General features: G+C 38.7%; 1 protein-coding gene across 2 annotated transcripts; it reads left to right on the forward strand.

Moving 5' to 3' along the window:
* The first annotated feature begins 5943 nt into the window (after positions 1-5943).
* Positions 5944-17639, forward strand: hepacamb (hepatic and glial cell adhesion molecule b). 2 transcript variants are annotated; one of them, XM_048189529.1, is made up of 7 exons: positions 5944-6145; positions 12922-13263; positions 13363-13644; positions 13781-13874; positions 15627-15712; positions 16188-16258; positions 16595-17639. In XM_048189529.1, the coding sequence occupies exons 1-7, from the start codon at positions 6058-6060 to the stop codon at positions 16913-16915; spliced, it is 1284 nt and encodes a 427-aa protein (XP_048045486.1). In that variant the 5' UTR covers positions 5944-6057; the 3' UTR covers positions 16916-17639. The 2 variants fall into 2 exon arrangements, with proteins under 2 accessions (XP_048045486.1, XP_048045487.1); XM_048189530.1 differs by having other exon boundaries at positions 12925-13263.
* Positions 17640-18316: the final 677 nt, after the last annotated feature.

An 18316-nucleotide genomic window follows, 5' to 3' on the forward strand; every position in this document is an offset into this window, starting at 1 on the left:
CAAGTCTCTGTCCTGGACCCCGGCAGCCACCAACGCCTTCAACCAGCTCAAAGAAGCCTTTACCACAGCTCCCTTACTCGTGCATCCTGACCCAGAGAAACAGTTCATTGTTGAGGTGGACGCGTCTACCACTGGAGTAGGGGCGGTATTATCGCAGCAGCAGGGGACCCCAAGTAGACTCCATCCATGCGCCTTCTTCTCCCGCAAGCTCAGCCCGGCGGAAGTCAACTATTCCATCGGGGACAGGGAACTTCTAGCGGTCAAGCTTGCCTTGGAAGAGTGGAGGCATTGGCTGGAGGGAGCCAAACATGCTTTCCTAGTATTAACGGATCACAAAAACTTGGAGTACCTTCGCTCTGCGAAAAGATTGAACCCTAGACAAGCTCGCTGGGCCATGTTTTTCTCCCGCTTTAACTACACGATCTCCTTCCGCCCTGGTACGAAGAATGTCAAAGCGGATGCTCTCTCCCGTCTACATGCTCCTGAGGAAAAGACTGAGGAACCAGAACCCATCATTCCTAGCTCCCTCATCGTGAGTCCCATAACATGGTCAGAAGAGACCATTCCCTCCTCCAATGCCTCCACTAACCCTCCGCTGGGCTGTCCACCAGGCTTGCTCTATCTTCCACGGACACGACGCACTCCCACCATTCACTCAGCCCACACGTCACTTGGCACTGGTCACCCGGGGGCCAATGAGACCCTCTCGTTGCTGAAAGAACGCTTCTGGTGGCCAGGGATGGTGGCCGTCGTCAGAAGGTACGTGCAGGGCTGCAGGGAGTGTGCCATCTCCAAGTCTCCTCGTCATCTGCCAGCTGGGAAACTCCTTCCGCTGCCCGTTCCAGATCGCCCCTGGTCACACCTAGGAGTGGACTTCATATCTGATCTCCCTGTCTCAGACGGATACACCACCATCCTAGTTGTTGTGGACCGGTTCTCAAAGTCATGTCGTTTAATTCCACTTCCTGGATTACCTACTGCAATGGAGACCGCCGAAATACTCTTCAACCAAGTCTTCAGATATTTCGGAATTCCAGAGGATATCGTCTCCGACCGAGGGCCTCAGTTCATATCCCGTGTATGGAAGTCCTTCTACTCACTCCTAGGTGTGGCCGTCAGCTTAACATCTGGATATCACCCCCAGTCGAACGGGCAGACGGAAAGGAAGGTTCAGGAGATTGGCCGCTTCCTCCGTACCTTCTGTCATGACCACCAGGACTCTTGGAACCAGTTCCTGGGTTGGGCCGAGTACGCCCAAAACTCTCTCCGACAGTCAACTACTGGGCTTACACCGTTTCAATGCGTACTCGGTTACCAACCCCCACTGTTCCCCTGGGATGGGGAACCCTCCAACGTTCCGGCAGTGGATTACTGGTTCCGAGAGAGCGAGAGGGTCTGGGACTCAGCACACCACCAGCTGCAACGAGCCCTGCGCAGACGCAGAATGGTAGCCGACCTCCGACGTTCCAACACCCCGGTCTTCCAGCCTGGTCAGATGGTCTGGCTATCCACCCGTGACATCAGACTGCGTCTGCCCTGCAGAAAGCTGAGTCCCAGGTTCATTGGCCCGTTCCCCATCGTCAAGCAGGTCAACCCGGTCACCTATCAACTCCGCCTTCCACAAGGGTACCGTATACATCCAACTTTCCATGTGTCACTCCTCAAAGCTCACCATCCCTCTGTTCTTTCCACAGGACCTGACGTGGCTCCCGCTGAACCCCCCCTTCCACTCATCCTGGAGGACGGAGCTGCGTACGAGGTTCGAGAGATCTTGAACTCCCGGCGTCGTAGTGGTCAGCTTGAATACTTGGTGGATTGGGAAGGATTTGGTCCCGAAGAACGCTCCTGGGTCCCAAGGGACGACATCTTAGATTCCAGTTTACTCCAAACCTTCCACGACAGTCACCCTGAGAAACCGGCACCGCGGGGAAGAGGACGACCACCACGGCGTCGGGGTTCTCGGCCCTCTGGAGCGGGCCGTGGAGGGTGGGGTACTGTCACAGACACGTCAGGTTCCAACGTCACCCAATCACAGCGCGCACCTTCTCCAGAATACTGATCACCGCCACCTGCACCTCATCACTCTCCTCATCAACAGCACTATAAAGCACTCACGCACACAGCACTCCACGTCCGGTCTCGTTTGCATACCCTACTTGTTTATGCTTACCTCTAGGACTCCTCTTCGCATACCTACCTGTCTCCATCGTGTCGATTCCCATTGTGTGCCTCGTCTGCTCTGTGAGTGTGTTCCCGTCTGCTTCCAAGTGCTCCAGCGATCTCCAGTCTCCAGCGTCTAACTCCCTGCAAAGAAAAGGACAGTAACTATCCCATTTGCTATCAGTTCAAGTCAACTACTACCAGTTCTCTCACCTGTTTCATTCTCCTTGCTCTCCTGTGGTCAAAATAAAGACTGTGTTACATTATACCTGTGTCTGTCCTCCGTCTACTGTAACAGACACTTGATTGTGCTATAACATGAAAAAAACATGAATAGCAGTTATAACTACACAACCGTTAGTCAGACTGACTTGAAAATTGGTTTGAAATGTGTCTTGGTCCAAGGAGCCATGATTGTTTATGAGGACATTGGTGTATCTCGAAAAACATGGCTGCTATCGGCCAATGAATTTGAGCAACTATTAGACAAGATTGGAATGAAACTCAGTGAACATGTTCAACCTATGGTCCTTGAGGTCCGTAAGAATTTTGAAAGAAATCAGCCACTAGGAGAAGTTTTACGCCTCTGTAATCATGTGGTGTTTCACACATAAATACAATATTCATAGCATTTGATAGATCTCCTAATACAGAACAACTTCGCCCCACTGGAAATGGAAATGACATACAGTGAGTCTCAAACACCATTGTTTCCTCCTTCTTGTGTAAATCTTATTTGTTTAAAAGACCTCCGAAGAACAGGCGAATCTCAACATAACACCGACTGTTACGCAACAGTCGGGATCATTAATATGTATAACCCCAATATTTGCACGCAAGATTTAAAGGGGACGTAGCCTGAATCGGTGCATAGTTAATGATGCCCCAAAATATGCACTTAAAAAAATTAATTTAAAAAAATCTATGGGGTATTTTGAGCTGAAACTTCACAGACACATTCAGGGGACACCTTAGACTTATATTACATCTTGTAAAAACTGGTTCTAAGGCACCTTCGCGAAAACAAATACTTTTGTAAAAAAACCTTCTTTTGCAAACTAATCCTAGGTTTTTCGCCCGATCAGAACCAAACCAATGCAGTTCACTGGACTCTCTGGAATGCTGGACTCTCTAGATTAATAATTATCCAAAAAAGGTTTAACTTTACCCTTTGGATAGCTATAACAGGGTCACTTAGAAAATAGGCATGGCAAAATATACTCAAAAGCCTATAAATCCTAAATGAAAACTCTGAACTTCACAAAAATAGGTGAGCACATGTGACATATGATTCTAAACTTTTATTGAGATCGAACCGTAGGTGGTGCTATAACTGTTAAAAAGCTTTAAAAAAACAAATGTTTCCTATGGTAAATTGCTGTAAATAAACTGTATTGGCTGTAAACGGTTCTATTTATGATCGAGATGGTTACAGGCTTGCAAAATAAAACATAATACCCTTTTCACGCATGTGCTGAAATGCCTTAAAGTGCTTGAACCCCAATAATTGTTGCTCGCAGCTACATTTTAACATAAAACTTGTTCATTTATATATTACCACATTAGGTACATTATTTGGTTACATGACATTTTTTTTCCCCAATGTAGTACAGAGAGTTTGTCTTTGTGTGCTGTGGTATTTCATCTTCGAATGAAATAAACAAAATTTCCTCGTGCATACCACAGAAGTGTTTTTTTTGTTTGTTTTTTCATGAGGAAACATTGTATCCTTTTCTTTCACATAATGACACACCTAAAAAATACTATTTTCCAATCTAAAAATACTCTTCAAGAGCCATTCTCAAAAATAGGCGCTTAAGGGTAAATAGTTCATATCAAAGCAAATCAGAACTCAAGGAATTCAGCATAGCAACAACCCCAGCATGTCTGAATCCACGAGTAGTAACTGAATATCCTGCTCTGTGTTGCGCTGTGGGATGAGAGCCTTAAGTTGCTTTGGAGCCTCTGAGCCCACTTTACGCCCACGTCGGCTCCCACTCGCTCTGACACGTCCAGGGACTCAGCCGGGGGTGGGAGAGTTATGAAATATGAATTTCACTCAGGTTTCCAATGGCAACACAGACAAAATCTGCCACAGTGTTGCCTCCTGCTTCTGTAGGCTCATATGTTCGCCTTTCATCTCTCCTTTTGTTGGTAAATATGCTTTTTGTTTAGTACAGAAACCATATTCATGCTAAGAAGTACAAGCTTGTTAATGACAAGAGACCATTACATCTACACTGACTTTTATGATGGAAAATGAATTAGTCACTTAACAGGTTCAATCACTTGCTATATTGTATGTGTATTCATTGAAGTGAAATGTGAACATAAATGTGAATGTAATTTTTGATACAGTTCACTTCACCTTTAGAGTATAAGCTTCTAGCCTGTGGTTTCTGTCATGCCCTGCTTAATTTGATTTAATTTTTCACTCAAAAATGAAACTTTTGTCATCATTTACTCACCCTCATGTTGTTCCAAACATGTATGAGGGTTTTTTTTTCTTCTGCTGAACACAAAAGAAGATATTTTTAAGAATGTTGGTAACCAGACAGTTGACGGTAGCCATCGACTTCCTACTATGGAAGCCTACCGTCAACTGTTTGATTAACATTCTTTAAAATATATTATTTTTTCAGAAGAAAAAAACTCATACAGGTTTGAAACAATGTAGGGGTGAGTAAGTGATGACAAAAAAGTTTCATTTTTGGGTGAACTATCCCTTTAATGAATGTTTTTTTATCAGAGATACAGTAAAACTCAATCTGGAGACCCTGAAGAGACACTTTCCATTTTGTAGTGGGATAGAGAAGGAGGGGTCAATTTGGTTCTTTCAAACCAGTGGAGGGCAGCATTGTATAAACATGCCCTACGGAACCCCAGCTGTCTACACACTGTAAAGTGCATAAAAGGTTGCTGTCACTGAAAGCATCTGTAAAGTCGCTGGGAATTCTGCCAATAAAAATCTTTACTACAGCTTTACAGCATGTTACGCAAGCAAAGAGATTAATGCAGCTAGACAACTAGACACATATTTATTCTGCCTGCAGAATTTATATTAATTGAAAGTCTGCATTATTTGCGTATATTTCATATAGCCTATAGCCTATATCATTTATGCCCATATTATTTGTCAACTTCCCATTTGGAAAATTTAAAATCATTTGGTTCTGGTTCTTGATATGCCTTGTTGTGACCAGTTTTATGATGGTTAGTCAGATCCCAGATCAGCTTAAATAAATTACTTCTCTTATCTCATTTTTGCCTGCTCTCCCCTTCCTGTTGATGTTATGAACAATGAGACGGAGGGAGATGAAGCATGAAGCAACAAGTGCATTCAGTATTTGCCAGGAATCAAAACCATTTGATCTTTAATAAAATAGATTTGCATTATCATTTGCATGATTTTTTTTTTTTTGTAAGTGTATCAGGAGAAGCATATACTCATGCTAGTATTGCAGTACTGTCAATGCTCCTTTTGTTATTATTTTTACATTATTTTCATTCATCTAATATGAACTATTTTGTTGCATAATTATCATTTTTTAAAAGAAGAATCCAGTTCTTTATTAATTACTCAAGGAAAATTCATTTGTGAAATACAATAAACAGTCAGGCAGTGAAACAACAACAACCTCCCCACATTAATTACCACTCCCTTCTCCCCTTACACAAACAGACCTATTCAACATCTACAAATATGCTATCATGGTGCAATGGTTGTGTGAAAGCACGTACACACGCACATGTGTGTGTGAGTGAACGTCTGTGCATGTTTATGCGTGTGCGTAGCCCAGCCTCGGAAGGAATAGCAGGACTCTGAATTGGGGGACGTGCTCAGAGTGAACAAATCATGCTAATTGTTTTGGGAAGACTGTGAAAGTTAGACCCAAGATGAAGGCAGAGAAGGAGGCTTTCTCTTGGGCATCAGCCGCTTTTGCAGCACCTCTCCTCTTGATCCTTGCAGTTCTGATTCACTCAGGTAAGAGGGACAAATGTAACTTTATATTGAATGACAACGCTGCACTGTTGGCCTTGACTGAGAGCTTGTGGCGCAGTAGTTAAAAAATGACAGAACATCTTTTAGTTTTATACTTTGTATAAGATTTTTCAAGGACTTCAGTGTTATAGCATGTCATATGCTGGGGTGTTTGCAATGGGAAGAAACCAGAAAGTAACCATATTATCTATTAGTATGGTGAATGTGATTTCACCAAGTACGACATGTTCCTGGATCAACATCTTTGTTGATCCTGGAACAACATTCCAATCAACCAATCAGATTTGAGGGACATGTTTACCGTTTTTGTCAAGTTTAGGCTTGCAACCAGGGTTAGGTGCTTCTACATCAATGTTATTCACCTATCTTTCCCCTCTGATTTTAGGGATAAGTTATGGGTAGGATTAGGTTTAGGGGTAGGAGGTCAAGACAAAAAAAAAATTTTCGGACAGAAATGTTGTTCCAGGATCAACAAAACATGTTGATCCAGGAACATGTCTTACTTGGCAAAATCACGGTGACCCTATTAGTATAGACCAATACAGAATTTGTACACTTTTGGGCACTTCTGCCACATCAGCAAACAAATAATTCTAAAGCTTAAACTAATGTCACTTTTTTAGCTTTTCTGAATTTTGTAAACAGTAACTGGTGTCAATGTGATGGATGGTTGGCTACCCAAATAGGTTACACTTTATTTCGATGGTCCACTTTAGACATTGTACTAAATATAAGTAACTTTGTAACTACATATCAACTAACTATCATTTGATTATTAGTAGAGTATACTGTTAGATTATGGTTAGGGTTCTGTTTAGTACAATAAGTTGACATGTATTCAAAGTTACTTATAGTCAGTAGAATGTCTGTTGGGGAGCATCAAGTGTTTAGCAGATATTAAGCAGACAGTCTACTAATACTCAAATGAGAGTTCTTTAACATCTAGTACCAAAGTTACTTTTAGCTAGTTAAATATCTAAAGTGGACCATCGAAATAAAGTGTTTGCCCAAAAATTAAATGTTTTGCTTGCTTTCTTTACAATAAATGGTTTATAATTCAATGACATTCATACATTTTAAGAGTGACTAAATGTATGATAAATACCTGGAATATTACTACCACACCCAAATGAAAATGAAAATAAAAAGTATAGAAAAATAAAAATACCCATGAGATGCTGCATGTGTTCTGTGATCTGTAAGTTTTTGCCTATCCGGATGTACTCAGCAGTGTCAGAGCAGATAGCAGTATTGAGACAATAAGTTACTAGAAGGACAAAGATGGATGGACTACTTCATATTCCTATTTACAACATCATGAAAACCCATTTCTATCCCTACATCGTGACTACTTTAGAAGCTTGTTTGTGCTGTACAATTGGCCAATGTTGTCATCAACAGAGCCACAGGAGCCCCGTGTGTCACTTTTCATCTCATCACACTGATTGTTTGTCGCTCTGTGGGCCCTTTTCATTCCAGGAAATTGGGCCAAACAATTCAAGCTTTTGTGTTCTCATCTCTGGCAGGCCTTTCGCACTGTAAGCAGTTACCAGGGAGATGGGCTGTTTCCACACAGGCTTTATTCTGCTGGTTATCAGAGAAAGAGAATACTTTACATTAAATTACTTAAGGCTTTAAAAGCAAATACGCATATTAGAATGATTTCTGAAGGATCACTGAAGACTGGAATAATTCAGCTTTGCCATTACAATAATAAGTTACATTTTAAAATATATTAAAATAGCAAACGGTTTTTTTATTGTAATAATATTTCAATTTTTACTGTTTTTTAATCATTGAATGCTGCCTTTGTGAGCATAGAAGACTTATTTCAAAAACATTAAGAAATCTTACCAACCCCAAACTTTAAGGCAGTAGTGTATCTTAACTAGTTGGTTGGATTTTGTTATTTATTTTCTGTCTGTGAACCTATCAGAACACACCTGTGATCCTTTTTTGGCCTGTAACCTAGCCATTTGCTATTACATATGTCATCTGACTCATTAATGTCTGAAAGTGCTCAGTTTTAAAGGGTGTTTTAGGCTGTGCCAGTGTCCTGTGTGAAGGTTATGGTGTTGTTCTGTCTGGCAGTGGGATCTGATGAGTATTATTATGGCTTCATTTGCACAAGATTGCAGTGAAGTAAGACAGAAGGCAGGGAGAGGCCTTAACAAACTGACACATTAAGTGTAATCTCCCCTGTGTGTGTGGAAACAATAATAAGGGGAATGCTAAATCTTCATGCACTAATGAACAATTATGTGAACACAAATAAAGTGAACACATATGGAACTTAGAGTCTGAATAAAATGGAAATTCCTCTAATTTTTAACCCTCTGGTGCTCTACAGTCATTTTGACAGTTTTGTTGAATGCACAAAAAAAAAAAAAAAATGGACGATTCAAAAAGGTTAAATGGTCCTGAAAAAAATAGTCACACTTGTTCTCCTTGCAGTCAAAAATGACATTAGAAATTAATGGGGAAATAATTTCATCTAGTAGAAACTTTTGGTACTGCGCCCAAACTAAGTCTTACTAAAAGCTAATTTTTTGAGGTATCAAGCTAAATTTGGAACACAATTTTTTAAATTCATGGCTTTGATTGAGTAAAATGTCTTTTGGAAAATATATACTTCATATATAAAATGAATATAGTATTATTGTGCATTTTGCTATACTACTTTAAGTTCACTTAAAAAAAAAAAAAAAAAAAAAAAAAAAAGATTATTTCACTTTATCAGTAATCTGCCAAGTGTCGTTTTTAATGCTGCAGTCTGTAAGTTTTGCCTCTTTGTCACCATCTCTGTTTGAAACCTGCAATTGCAGTTATTTGCAGAATTATCATCTTTATGTGAGTTGTGCCTTGGCATGGCTCCTCAGCACGGATGAATCTAATGTTTTCTGTCACAGATTGTAGTCTTGGTAGTATGAACAAAATAAGAATTTTCCCCGGAAAATGTTATCTGAACAAATATCATGTATGCCACTTTTGTTTTGACCAACTAAGAAAAAAAGCAATACAATAAAACACACTGCCAATGGTGATTAAATCTAATGATCGCTTAGCTTGGATCACATCAAACCGTGTAAACAATTATTATTGTTATATGTTCTCAAATTGTTAATGTTAACAACATCAGCATTGTGTGACTATGTGTATTTAGTGTGTATTAGCATTACCTGTAGATTTCAATTTCTGTAGCCACTCCACAGACACAGAAGTCTTTTGCTTTTGACTACGGGTGAATCTCCAGTTGTCACTGATGATTGTCATTTAGTCCTTTCTGGATTACAATCCACCATCAAAATGATAAGTTCAATTATTCCAACTGCTGTGAGAAAAGGCTATAAATTATCCGCTACCAGCAGCATCCTCACATGCCATATAGCTGGGACTCCTTCTTTATGTAAACAGATGTGATGTAATGACGCAAAGACAAACGACTGAATGCTTGAATTTCCTGTGGAAACCTATCAGTATCAATTTTATTAGAAAACATTATTATAAGCTTACCATTGTGAATCGGGCTAAGGTAAGGAGATAGTTTTGAACACTGGCTGGTTATGTACTTGTTCAAAAACTGATTTTGGATCATTTTTAACCAAAAAAGTTATGGACTGCAGCTTTCAAAAGAGACCAAACTTAAGTCTGTGGTCCAAAGCATTCAAGATTTATTACAATTTAATTTGGAAATTTCATTTTCAGGTCTATGCTCAAAAAGTGCATAAATACAATTTAGTATCAGAAAATGCCCTAAAAATACAACATGTTAAATAAAAAACATTATCAAACTAAAATATAATACATTAATTTCATTGAAAAAAAAAAAAATCTTTTATGTTTGACCGCAACAAGAGCACCAGGTTAAATGCATGTTATTTATCTTGTTGTGAATGTTTATTATTATAATTAAATAGCTTGTAATGTTTCATCAAAATGTCATGAAGTGAATCCAAATGTCATCAACTGAATCTTTCTGTTAAATGACAGACTTCTCTCTGATTGTATTTATGCTGGATTCAATTTTTTTTTGATTAAAAAAATTTGCTTTTTCGATCTGTTTCACTCAGATGAACATCACAAAAAAAGATTTCACCACTTCTGTTACATAGTGACTTTAAAGGGTTAGTTCACCCAAAAATGAAAAAAAATGTAATTTATTACTCACCCTCATGCCGTTCCACACTCGTAAGACCTTCGTTAATCTTCGGAACGCAAATTAAGATATTTTTGATAAAATCCGATGTCTCAGTGAGGCCTCCATAGCCAGCAATGACATTTCCTCTCTTAAGATCCATTAATGTACTAAAAACATATTTAAATCAGTTCATGTGAGTTCAGTGGTTCAATATTAATATTATGAAGCGATGAGAATAAAAAAAATAAATAAATAACGACTTATATAGTGATGGCCGATTTCAAAACACTGCTTCATGAAGCTTCGGAGCATAACGAATCAGCATGTCGAATCATGATTCGGATCGTGTGTCAAACCGCCAAACTGCTGAAATCACGTGACTCTGGCGCTCTAAACTGCTGATTCATAACGCTGATTCATAATGCTCTGAATGCTGAATTTTTATTCAAATAAATGTTATGATTTCACAATTGTGTTAAATAGCATCAGTCATACATTATGCATGTGATAATTATGTAAGTATTAATTTATCAGACAATTTTGTCCTACATTGCACTTACTACAGGTTCAATCCTTCTGGAGGAGTCTGAGGTGAAGTGCTTTGCTCAAGAGCATAATGGCTCATGGCTCACTCCTTGTGTGGATCAAACCATTAACCTTCTGATTATGAACCCTGAGCTTTACCCACCGCACAACTTTTACACCACATGACCAGAGATGTATAGTAACGAAGTAGAACTACTTCACTACTGTACTTAAGTACTAAAATGCGGTATCTGTACTTTACTAGAGTATTATTTTTTTCTCCTACTTCCACTTTTACTTCAGTACATATTTTCGATGAGTTTAATACTTTTACTCCGATATTTTTTTATGTGCTGCATCGTTACTCGTTACAATTATAAAAATGTTACGAATCATTCCATTCCAAACCCACATTACCACTGCCAGAACGGTGGATGGCAGGTTTGATTAAGATGGCACATCGAGCGAATCAAGCGATTAATTCTGCCTTTTGATCAGCGAAAAAGATGGACGAACCAAAAACACCACCTTCCATCCCATCAGTTAGTTAAGCCCTTTTGCTAACTAGCGACATGCTGCGGTGTTCACTTAACGTTAACTAGCTGGCTATCATAAAGGCTGTCACGCAGCGCGTTGAATGGTATTTTTGACCCATCACTAATGTCAACTTTCTCTTATTTTATGACAGCCTACTGTTGCCAAAAATAAATCGTAGAGCATGTCTCCTTTGGTGCTGCTTAATCACATGCCCGTTTTTATAGTGTAGTAGTGTTTTATAGGTTAATGGTAGTATAGTTTTACACTGACATAACTAATGCAGGAGTTTTCCTGCACTGAAAGAGAGAGAGAGAGAGAGAGAGAGAGAGAGACAGAGAGACAGAGAGAGCGCCCCGGCCGCGCGCGCGCATTCACCGTCTTAAAACAACACGAGAGCTGTCTTGCTCTCAAATTGCTCTCTATTTGTTTACATATTTAATGTGCACTGTGAAGTAACATATACAAACAATGAACAGCTGTATTTTTATTAACTAAGATTAACAAAGATTAATAAATACAGTAACAAATGTATTGATCATGGTTAGTTCATGCTGGCTATTAGTCTAATACATTAACTAATGTAGTGTTAACAAATCAAACCATATTATAAAGTGTTACAAACAAATCATTTACTCAGAACACCTCTTGAAATGAGAATATAAGTGTGCTTACCCCATTTTTTTAGTAAGAGTGGTTAGTAAGATTTAATCTTAATGAACTACAGTATTTTTAGGTTATTTATATGACAATGTGTAGAAAAATTGCCTAAAAAAAATAATTTAGCCTAGTTTAGACTGGAGTGAGGTGAAAACAGAAAAAAAGTGCAAAGCAAGTTGTTGTTAGCTAGCTGTTAATTTTATTCAATTGTATATGGTATAAAATTAGACTATTAGTGAAAATAAACTTTTTGGTAATGAAATCAAAGTGCTGACAACAAACAAAGCATCTCAACTTGTCTGCATCTCAAGTGGTACTTAATCACACTTAATCTGTTTTTGTTTACAAAAAGTTACAGCCAAAGGAATTGTGATTGTCCTTTAGGTTTATCATTAAACTTTTGACTACTTTCTTTAATAACTACATAACACAATACTTGTACTTTTACTTTCAGTACTTGAGTAGTAAATTTTAAAATAAACTACTTGCAATACTTAAGTACAAAAAATGTTGAATACTTTAGTACTTCTACTTAAGTGTGGTGCTTAAAGAGCACTTCAACTTCTACTCAAGTCACTTTTTTGATAGAGCACTTGTACTTTTACTCAAGTCGCGGTCTCTAGTACTTTATACATCTCTGCACATGACCATCCACTATATAGGCTGAAATCCACTATAGGCTGAAATTTAAGATTCATAAACAAATTAATAAACTTAATATGATGCATATTTGTCAGTCATAAATAAAACAGGTAAGATTTCTGCACTCAAAAAACCATGGCATAGTTTATTGATAACTGTTTGCATCCATTTGATTTGAACTTTGACTTGATCTCTTCACATTTTGACAAACTAACGTTAATCTCATAAATTAGATGTTTAATAGATGTTCACGTCACAGCAGGTGTTCAGGGGGTGAACATTACCAGTTTGGAGACGCTGATCAGAGGGACAGTAGGTGGAGAAGCTCTGCTCTCTGTCCGATACTCAAGCACCAGTCTGGATCCTCCTGTAATCAAATGGCAGCTGAAGAGGGACAAACCTGTTACAGTGGTCCAGTCCATTGGTACGGAGATCATTGGTAACCTGCGGCCAGAATACAGAGACCGTATCCTTGTGTTTGAGAATGGTACACTGCTGCTGCATAACCTCAGGCTGTCTGATGAGGGCACTTATGAAGTAGAGATCTCCATCACCGATGACACCTTCACTGGAGAGGGCAGCATCGATCTGACAGTGGATGGTAAGACTCTATTTTAAAAAAAAAAAGAAAAAAGGAAATCAGACATTGTAGACATTTGTGTAAATCATACTAATAAAATCCTGGCTGATGTTTTACCAGAGCCAATCTCTAAGCCACACGTCCACATGGTCACTTCTACTGTTCTGGAACTGACAGAGAATTTCACGTTAAACTGCACCCATGACACGGGTACAAAGACCACCTATAGCTGGGCAAAAGGTGGTCTTCCATTACTAAATGAGACCCGTCTGCTGCTGTCAGCGAACCAGAAGGTCCTGACCATCACACGCGTTCAGGTTGTTGATGAAGATGTCTACAGTTGTATGGTGGAGAACCCTATTAGTAGCATGAGAAGTCTGCCAGTCAAACTCACAGTTTACAGTAAGAATGGGAACATTTGAACATAATGAACAATTTTTAAATACATTGATACTGTATTATATATTCTGTAAATATGTTTATGTAATATTTGCAGTTCGTTAAGAAACAAAATGGCTGAAACTTTTCTTGTTTCCAGAAAGGAGCTCCCTTTATATCATACTGTCTACAGTTGGAATATTCCTCCTCGTCACCCTTGTAACAGTGTGTGCTTGTTGGAGGCCATCGAAAAAGTATGAATTTATTTTTCTTTGCCACTTATCCATCATTATGTTAACAATATTAGTGTAAATTAAAGGTGCTACAGAGTTTTGTTTTATACATTTTTGCAATATTACTTGAAACTGTCTTTACTAACTGATAAAAGACTATTTATTAGGTGCACTGAAAGGAATAATATTAATATAAATCATCTGTGCACGAGGTAGGGCCTTAAAAACATCAGCCAATCGTTTACGTGAATGGCCCTCTGGCTTGTCAATCACTGCCGTGACGTTCCTTGTGAGTGATGTGTGCGGCTGCGCGCTCCAGTAACTTTCCACACTCCACAGGCGCCGCATGCAATGTTTTTGTCAGGAGACAGGAGTAACAACTGCAGATTATGAGTTACATGCGGTGAGTCCGACATAATGAATCCACTAACACGACACAGCGAATGCCAGTGGTAAACAAACACTCGTGTTCCAATACTCGTGCACGAGTTTTGGGAGGCGTTCCCTCGAAATGAGCTGTGAAGGAGGGGGGATGTTCTTACGCATGCGCTCATTTCAAAAACTCACTAACAGTCTTTGGTTTCTCAGTCGACGAAAAGATCCTCTGTAGCACCTTTAAAGGGATAGTTCACACAAAGACAAAAATTCTGTTCAAAAGTTCCAAACCCATAAGACTTTCGTTAATACACCTATGAATTTGATGAAATCTGAGAGCTTTCTGTCCCTCCATTGACAGCTACGCAACTGACACTTTGACTCTTCAAAAAATTCATAAAGAGTAAAACTAATTGTAAAAATGTATTGTAAAACTAATCCATATTGAGCGGTTTAGTCCAAATTTTTCAAAGAGACACAATCGCTTTATATGATGAACAGAATTAATTTAGGCTTTTATTCACATATAAACATACATCTACTCACACATCAGTTGTGGTAAACAGAAGCTCAAGCATGTTTGCTTGACATGTGCGAGAACCAATGAGGTTCACGCATGCACGCGGTTGAGCTTCTGTTGATGTTCGCTGATTGATGTTTATATGTGAATAAAAGACTAAATTAAGGCCCTGTTTACACTAGTGCATTTTCATTTTAAAATGCATGTGTTTTGCTACTGTTATGCCTGTCGTTTACACTACGCCGGCGTTTTCAAATCTCAAAAACAGAGACTTTCGAAAATGCTGCAGACCCCGTTTTAGTTTGAAAATGCTGGGGTTGTGTTTCAGTATAAATTGAAAATGATAGCGTGGCTTTGACGACCGCATAAAAAATAAGACTGAACTGCAATCTTTGCTGGCTTTGTTGTTATTTTTAGCAGCCATTGTGCAGTTAAACTCTGCACTCTTTTTTTTAATACTGCAGCTACCAATATGCGCAAAAGGCAACTGTTTACACTTGTACACACGTCCAGTATGCATGAATGGTCATGTGACATGCGTCTTCGGTCGTGTAGTATAGACGGAGATTGTTTCTGAAACGCTGTATTAAAACGAAAACGCACTAGTGTACTGTTCATCATATAAAATGATTGAATCTCAGAAAATATGAACTATAAATATCAACTTCTCAATGCTTCAAAGTGTCAGTTGCGTAGCTGTCCATGGAGGGACAGAAAGCTCTCAGATTTCATCAAAAAGATCTTCATTTGTGTTCCAAAGATGAATGAAAGTCTTACAGGTGTGGAACGACATGAGGGTGAGTAATAAATGACAGAATTTTCATTTTTGGGTGAACTAACCCTTTAACATATGTCACCATATATACTTTCATTAACAGATCAAAAAAACAGAAGTCCAAAACTATTATACCAAGATCCATTCCACAAAACCACCACATCAGGTATCATGACGTCAAGCCTGAGGGTATGTATTCAATGTTATCAAGTTGTTCCTTAATATTGACTTACTGTCCATATCGAATGTTCATCAGAGTAAAAATACTCTGCTGATATTAATTGATCCCAATTTTTTGGTGATTTAAAAAAAAAAAAAAATGTATAGTTGATCGAAATTATTTTGACTCATTCCTGTTTTTAAAAATAAGCAAAAATAGTATACAAGCATGCACTTTGTGTTTTTATTAAAGTATGTTATTCATTTTTCTCTATTATATTATATTGTATTATATTATGTTATATTATATTATATTATATTATATTATATTTATATATTTAAATAATGTCAACAATAATGGCTGATCATGAGCACAGGATGCAATATGGGGCATTATATTATATTATATTATATTATATTATATTATATTATATTATATTATATTATATTATATTATATTATATTATATTATATTTCATGATTAATTGTTCAATTATATACCTAGATGATGTCATCCCAATAATGACTGATCATGAGCGGAGGAATCCTGTATCACTTTACATCTTAAAAGAGAAGGTATTATGACATCATTATTTAATTTCCCTCTCCCAGCACACCCACTTTATGGTTAAAAATAGCCTTTCAAGTGGATGAGTGGTCCATTACCTCAGTAGAGCTGTCTGTGAGTCAGAGAGCAAAGGTTGAACCCGTTTCAGCTTCAGAAACATTTCTTTGCATTACACATTAATATTCATGTTTTCACCACATATTCTAATATACAGTAGAATAGGTTATGATGTTATTATATCTGTGTTACAAGAATAGCCTAGAAGTTTTGCATGTCTTCATAATATGAAAGTGCAATGATGTAGGCGTGCGAAGACTGTAAATGCCTGCACTTGACATCCTCAGGATTCTCCTCCTGGCGAACCGCCATCAACATGTGAAACATGCACCTCCATTAGCAGCAGCCCTCCAAGCTACAGCAGCTCATTACCTCCTCCATCCGAATCGCTTGAGCCTCCGGCTCGCTCCTCTCGCAGATACCCTCGCACCTCCACCAAATCCCCACCGCACCATCGCCGGAGGAAGGGACACAGTGAGAGCCCACCAGCCCCCTCCTCGCCCCGCAGCCGAGAGTCCGGTCGAGTCTCACAGTCCTCATCTCCAGCCAGGAAGCCTGAGGATCCATCCACCCCTCCACAAGAACCCAGAGGCTCCCCAAAAATATAGATATCGATGCACTGACCACGTCTGCCGAGCCCACATGCTGCAAAAAGTCAGATAATGACCTGCACAAATACTTTTGCATTAATGTATGTAAATATGTAAATACACATATATGTGTCTATGCTACAAAACTATGCATTTCAAACTTGTTTAGCTTTATCATGTTAAGACACGTTTTATTTGAAAGCACATTGTGAATGCTGAGTTGATCTAACACTCTAGGTCTCTTCAGGTTCTCTCTCAGAGATGTCACTGGAATGTGATTGTGTTGGCTTGGCAAAGCTTTCTAGCTACATCCACCATCAGCACAGTTCTTCAGTGTTTTCTAATATAGTGTTCTCACACAGTTCCAGTAGTCCAGTGGTTCCCAACCTGGGGTCCGCGTCTCGCTTTGCAGGACATCAGAGTTTGAAAGGGGATGCGGGAATTATACACTCTAAAAAAATGCTTTGTTAAAAACAAACCAAGTTGGGTTGAAAATGTACTAACACAGCAATTGGGTTGTTTTAACCCAGTGGTTGGGTTAAATGTTTTGCCTAGGCAGTTTTATTTAACCCAACTATTGTTTAAAAATTACTGATGGCTGGCTTAAATGAACCCCAAGTAGGTTGGAAATTAAAAATCAGACACATAATTACTAGGCAACAATAATAATCAAAATGTGAACATTTATTAATAATCAATTTAATAAATATTTATTGTTTAATTATTATTCATTAAACACATTAATTAATGTTAATTTCCAACATATTTTGGGTTCATTTTAAGCAAGCAATACAGTAATTTTTAAACAATAGTTGAGTTAAATAAAACTACCCAGCAGGTTGGGCAAACATTTAACCCAATTGCTGGGTTTGTCCATTTTTAACCCAACTTAAAGGGATAGTTCACCCAAAAATGAAAATTTGATGTTTATCTGCTTACCCCCAGGGCATCCAAGATGTAGATGACTTTGTTTCTTCAGTAGAACACAAATGATGATTTTTAACTCCAACCGTTGTGGTCTGTCAGTCGTATAATGTGGGTCAATAGGAACTCCATCTATAAGAGTAAAAAAAACATGCACAAACAAATCCAAATTAAACCCTGCGGCTCGTGACGACACATTGATGTCCTAAGACACGAAACGATGAAAATGCGCTCTGATGACGGAAGTGATCTGTCGCACTCATTGAAGTATAAGCACGAGACATCACTTCCGTCATCAGAGCGCATTTTCAGACCTCACACACTGGATGCTGAATGCAGTTGGACATAGTGGTGTATTAGAGGTAAAAAATGATATAAATACTGTTCGGTTTCTCGCACAAACCGATCGTTTCATGTCTTAGGACATCAATGTGTCGTCACGAGCCGCAGGGTTTAATTTGGATTTGTCTCTGCATGTTTTGTTTTTTTTACTCT

This window comes from Megalobrama amblycephala, linkage group LG4 (genome assembly GCF_018812025.1).
Source record: "Megalobrama amblycephala isolate DHTTF-2021 linkage group LG4, ASM1881202v1, whole genome shotgun sequence".
Taxonomy (NCBI): Eukaryota; Metazoa; Chordata; class Actinopteri; order Cypriniformes; family Xenocyprididae; genus Megalobrama; species Megalobrama amblycephala.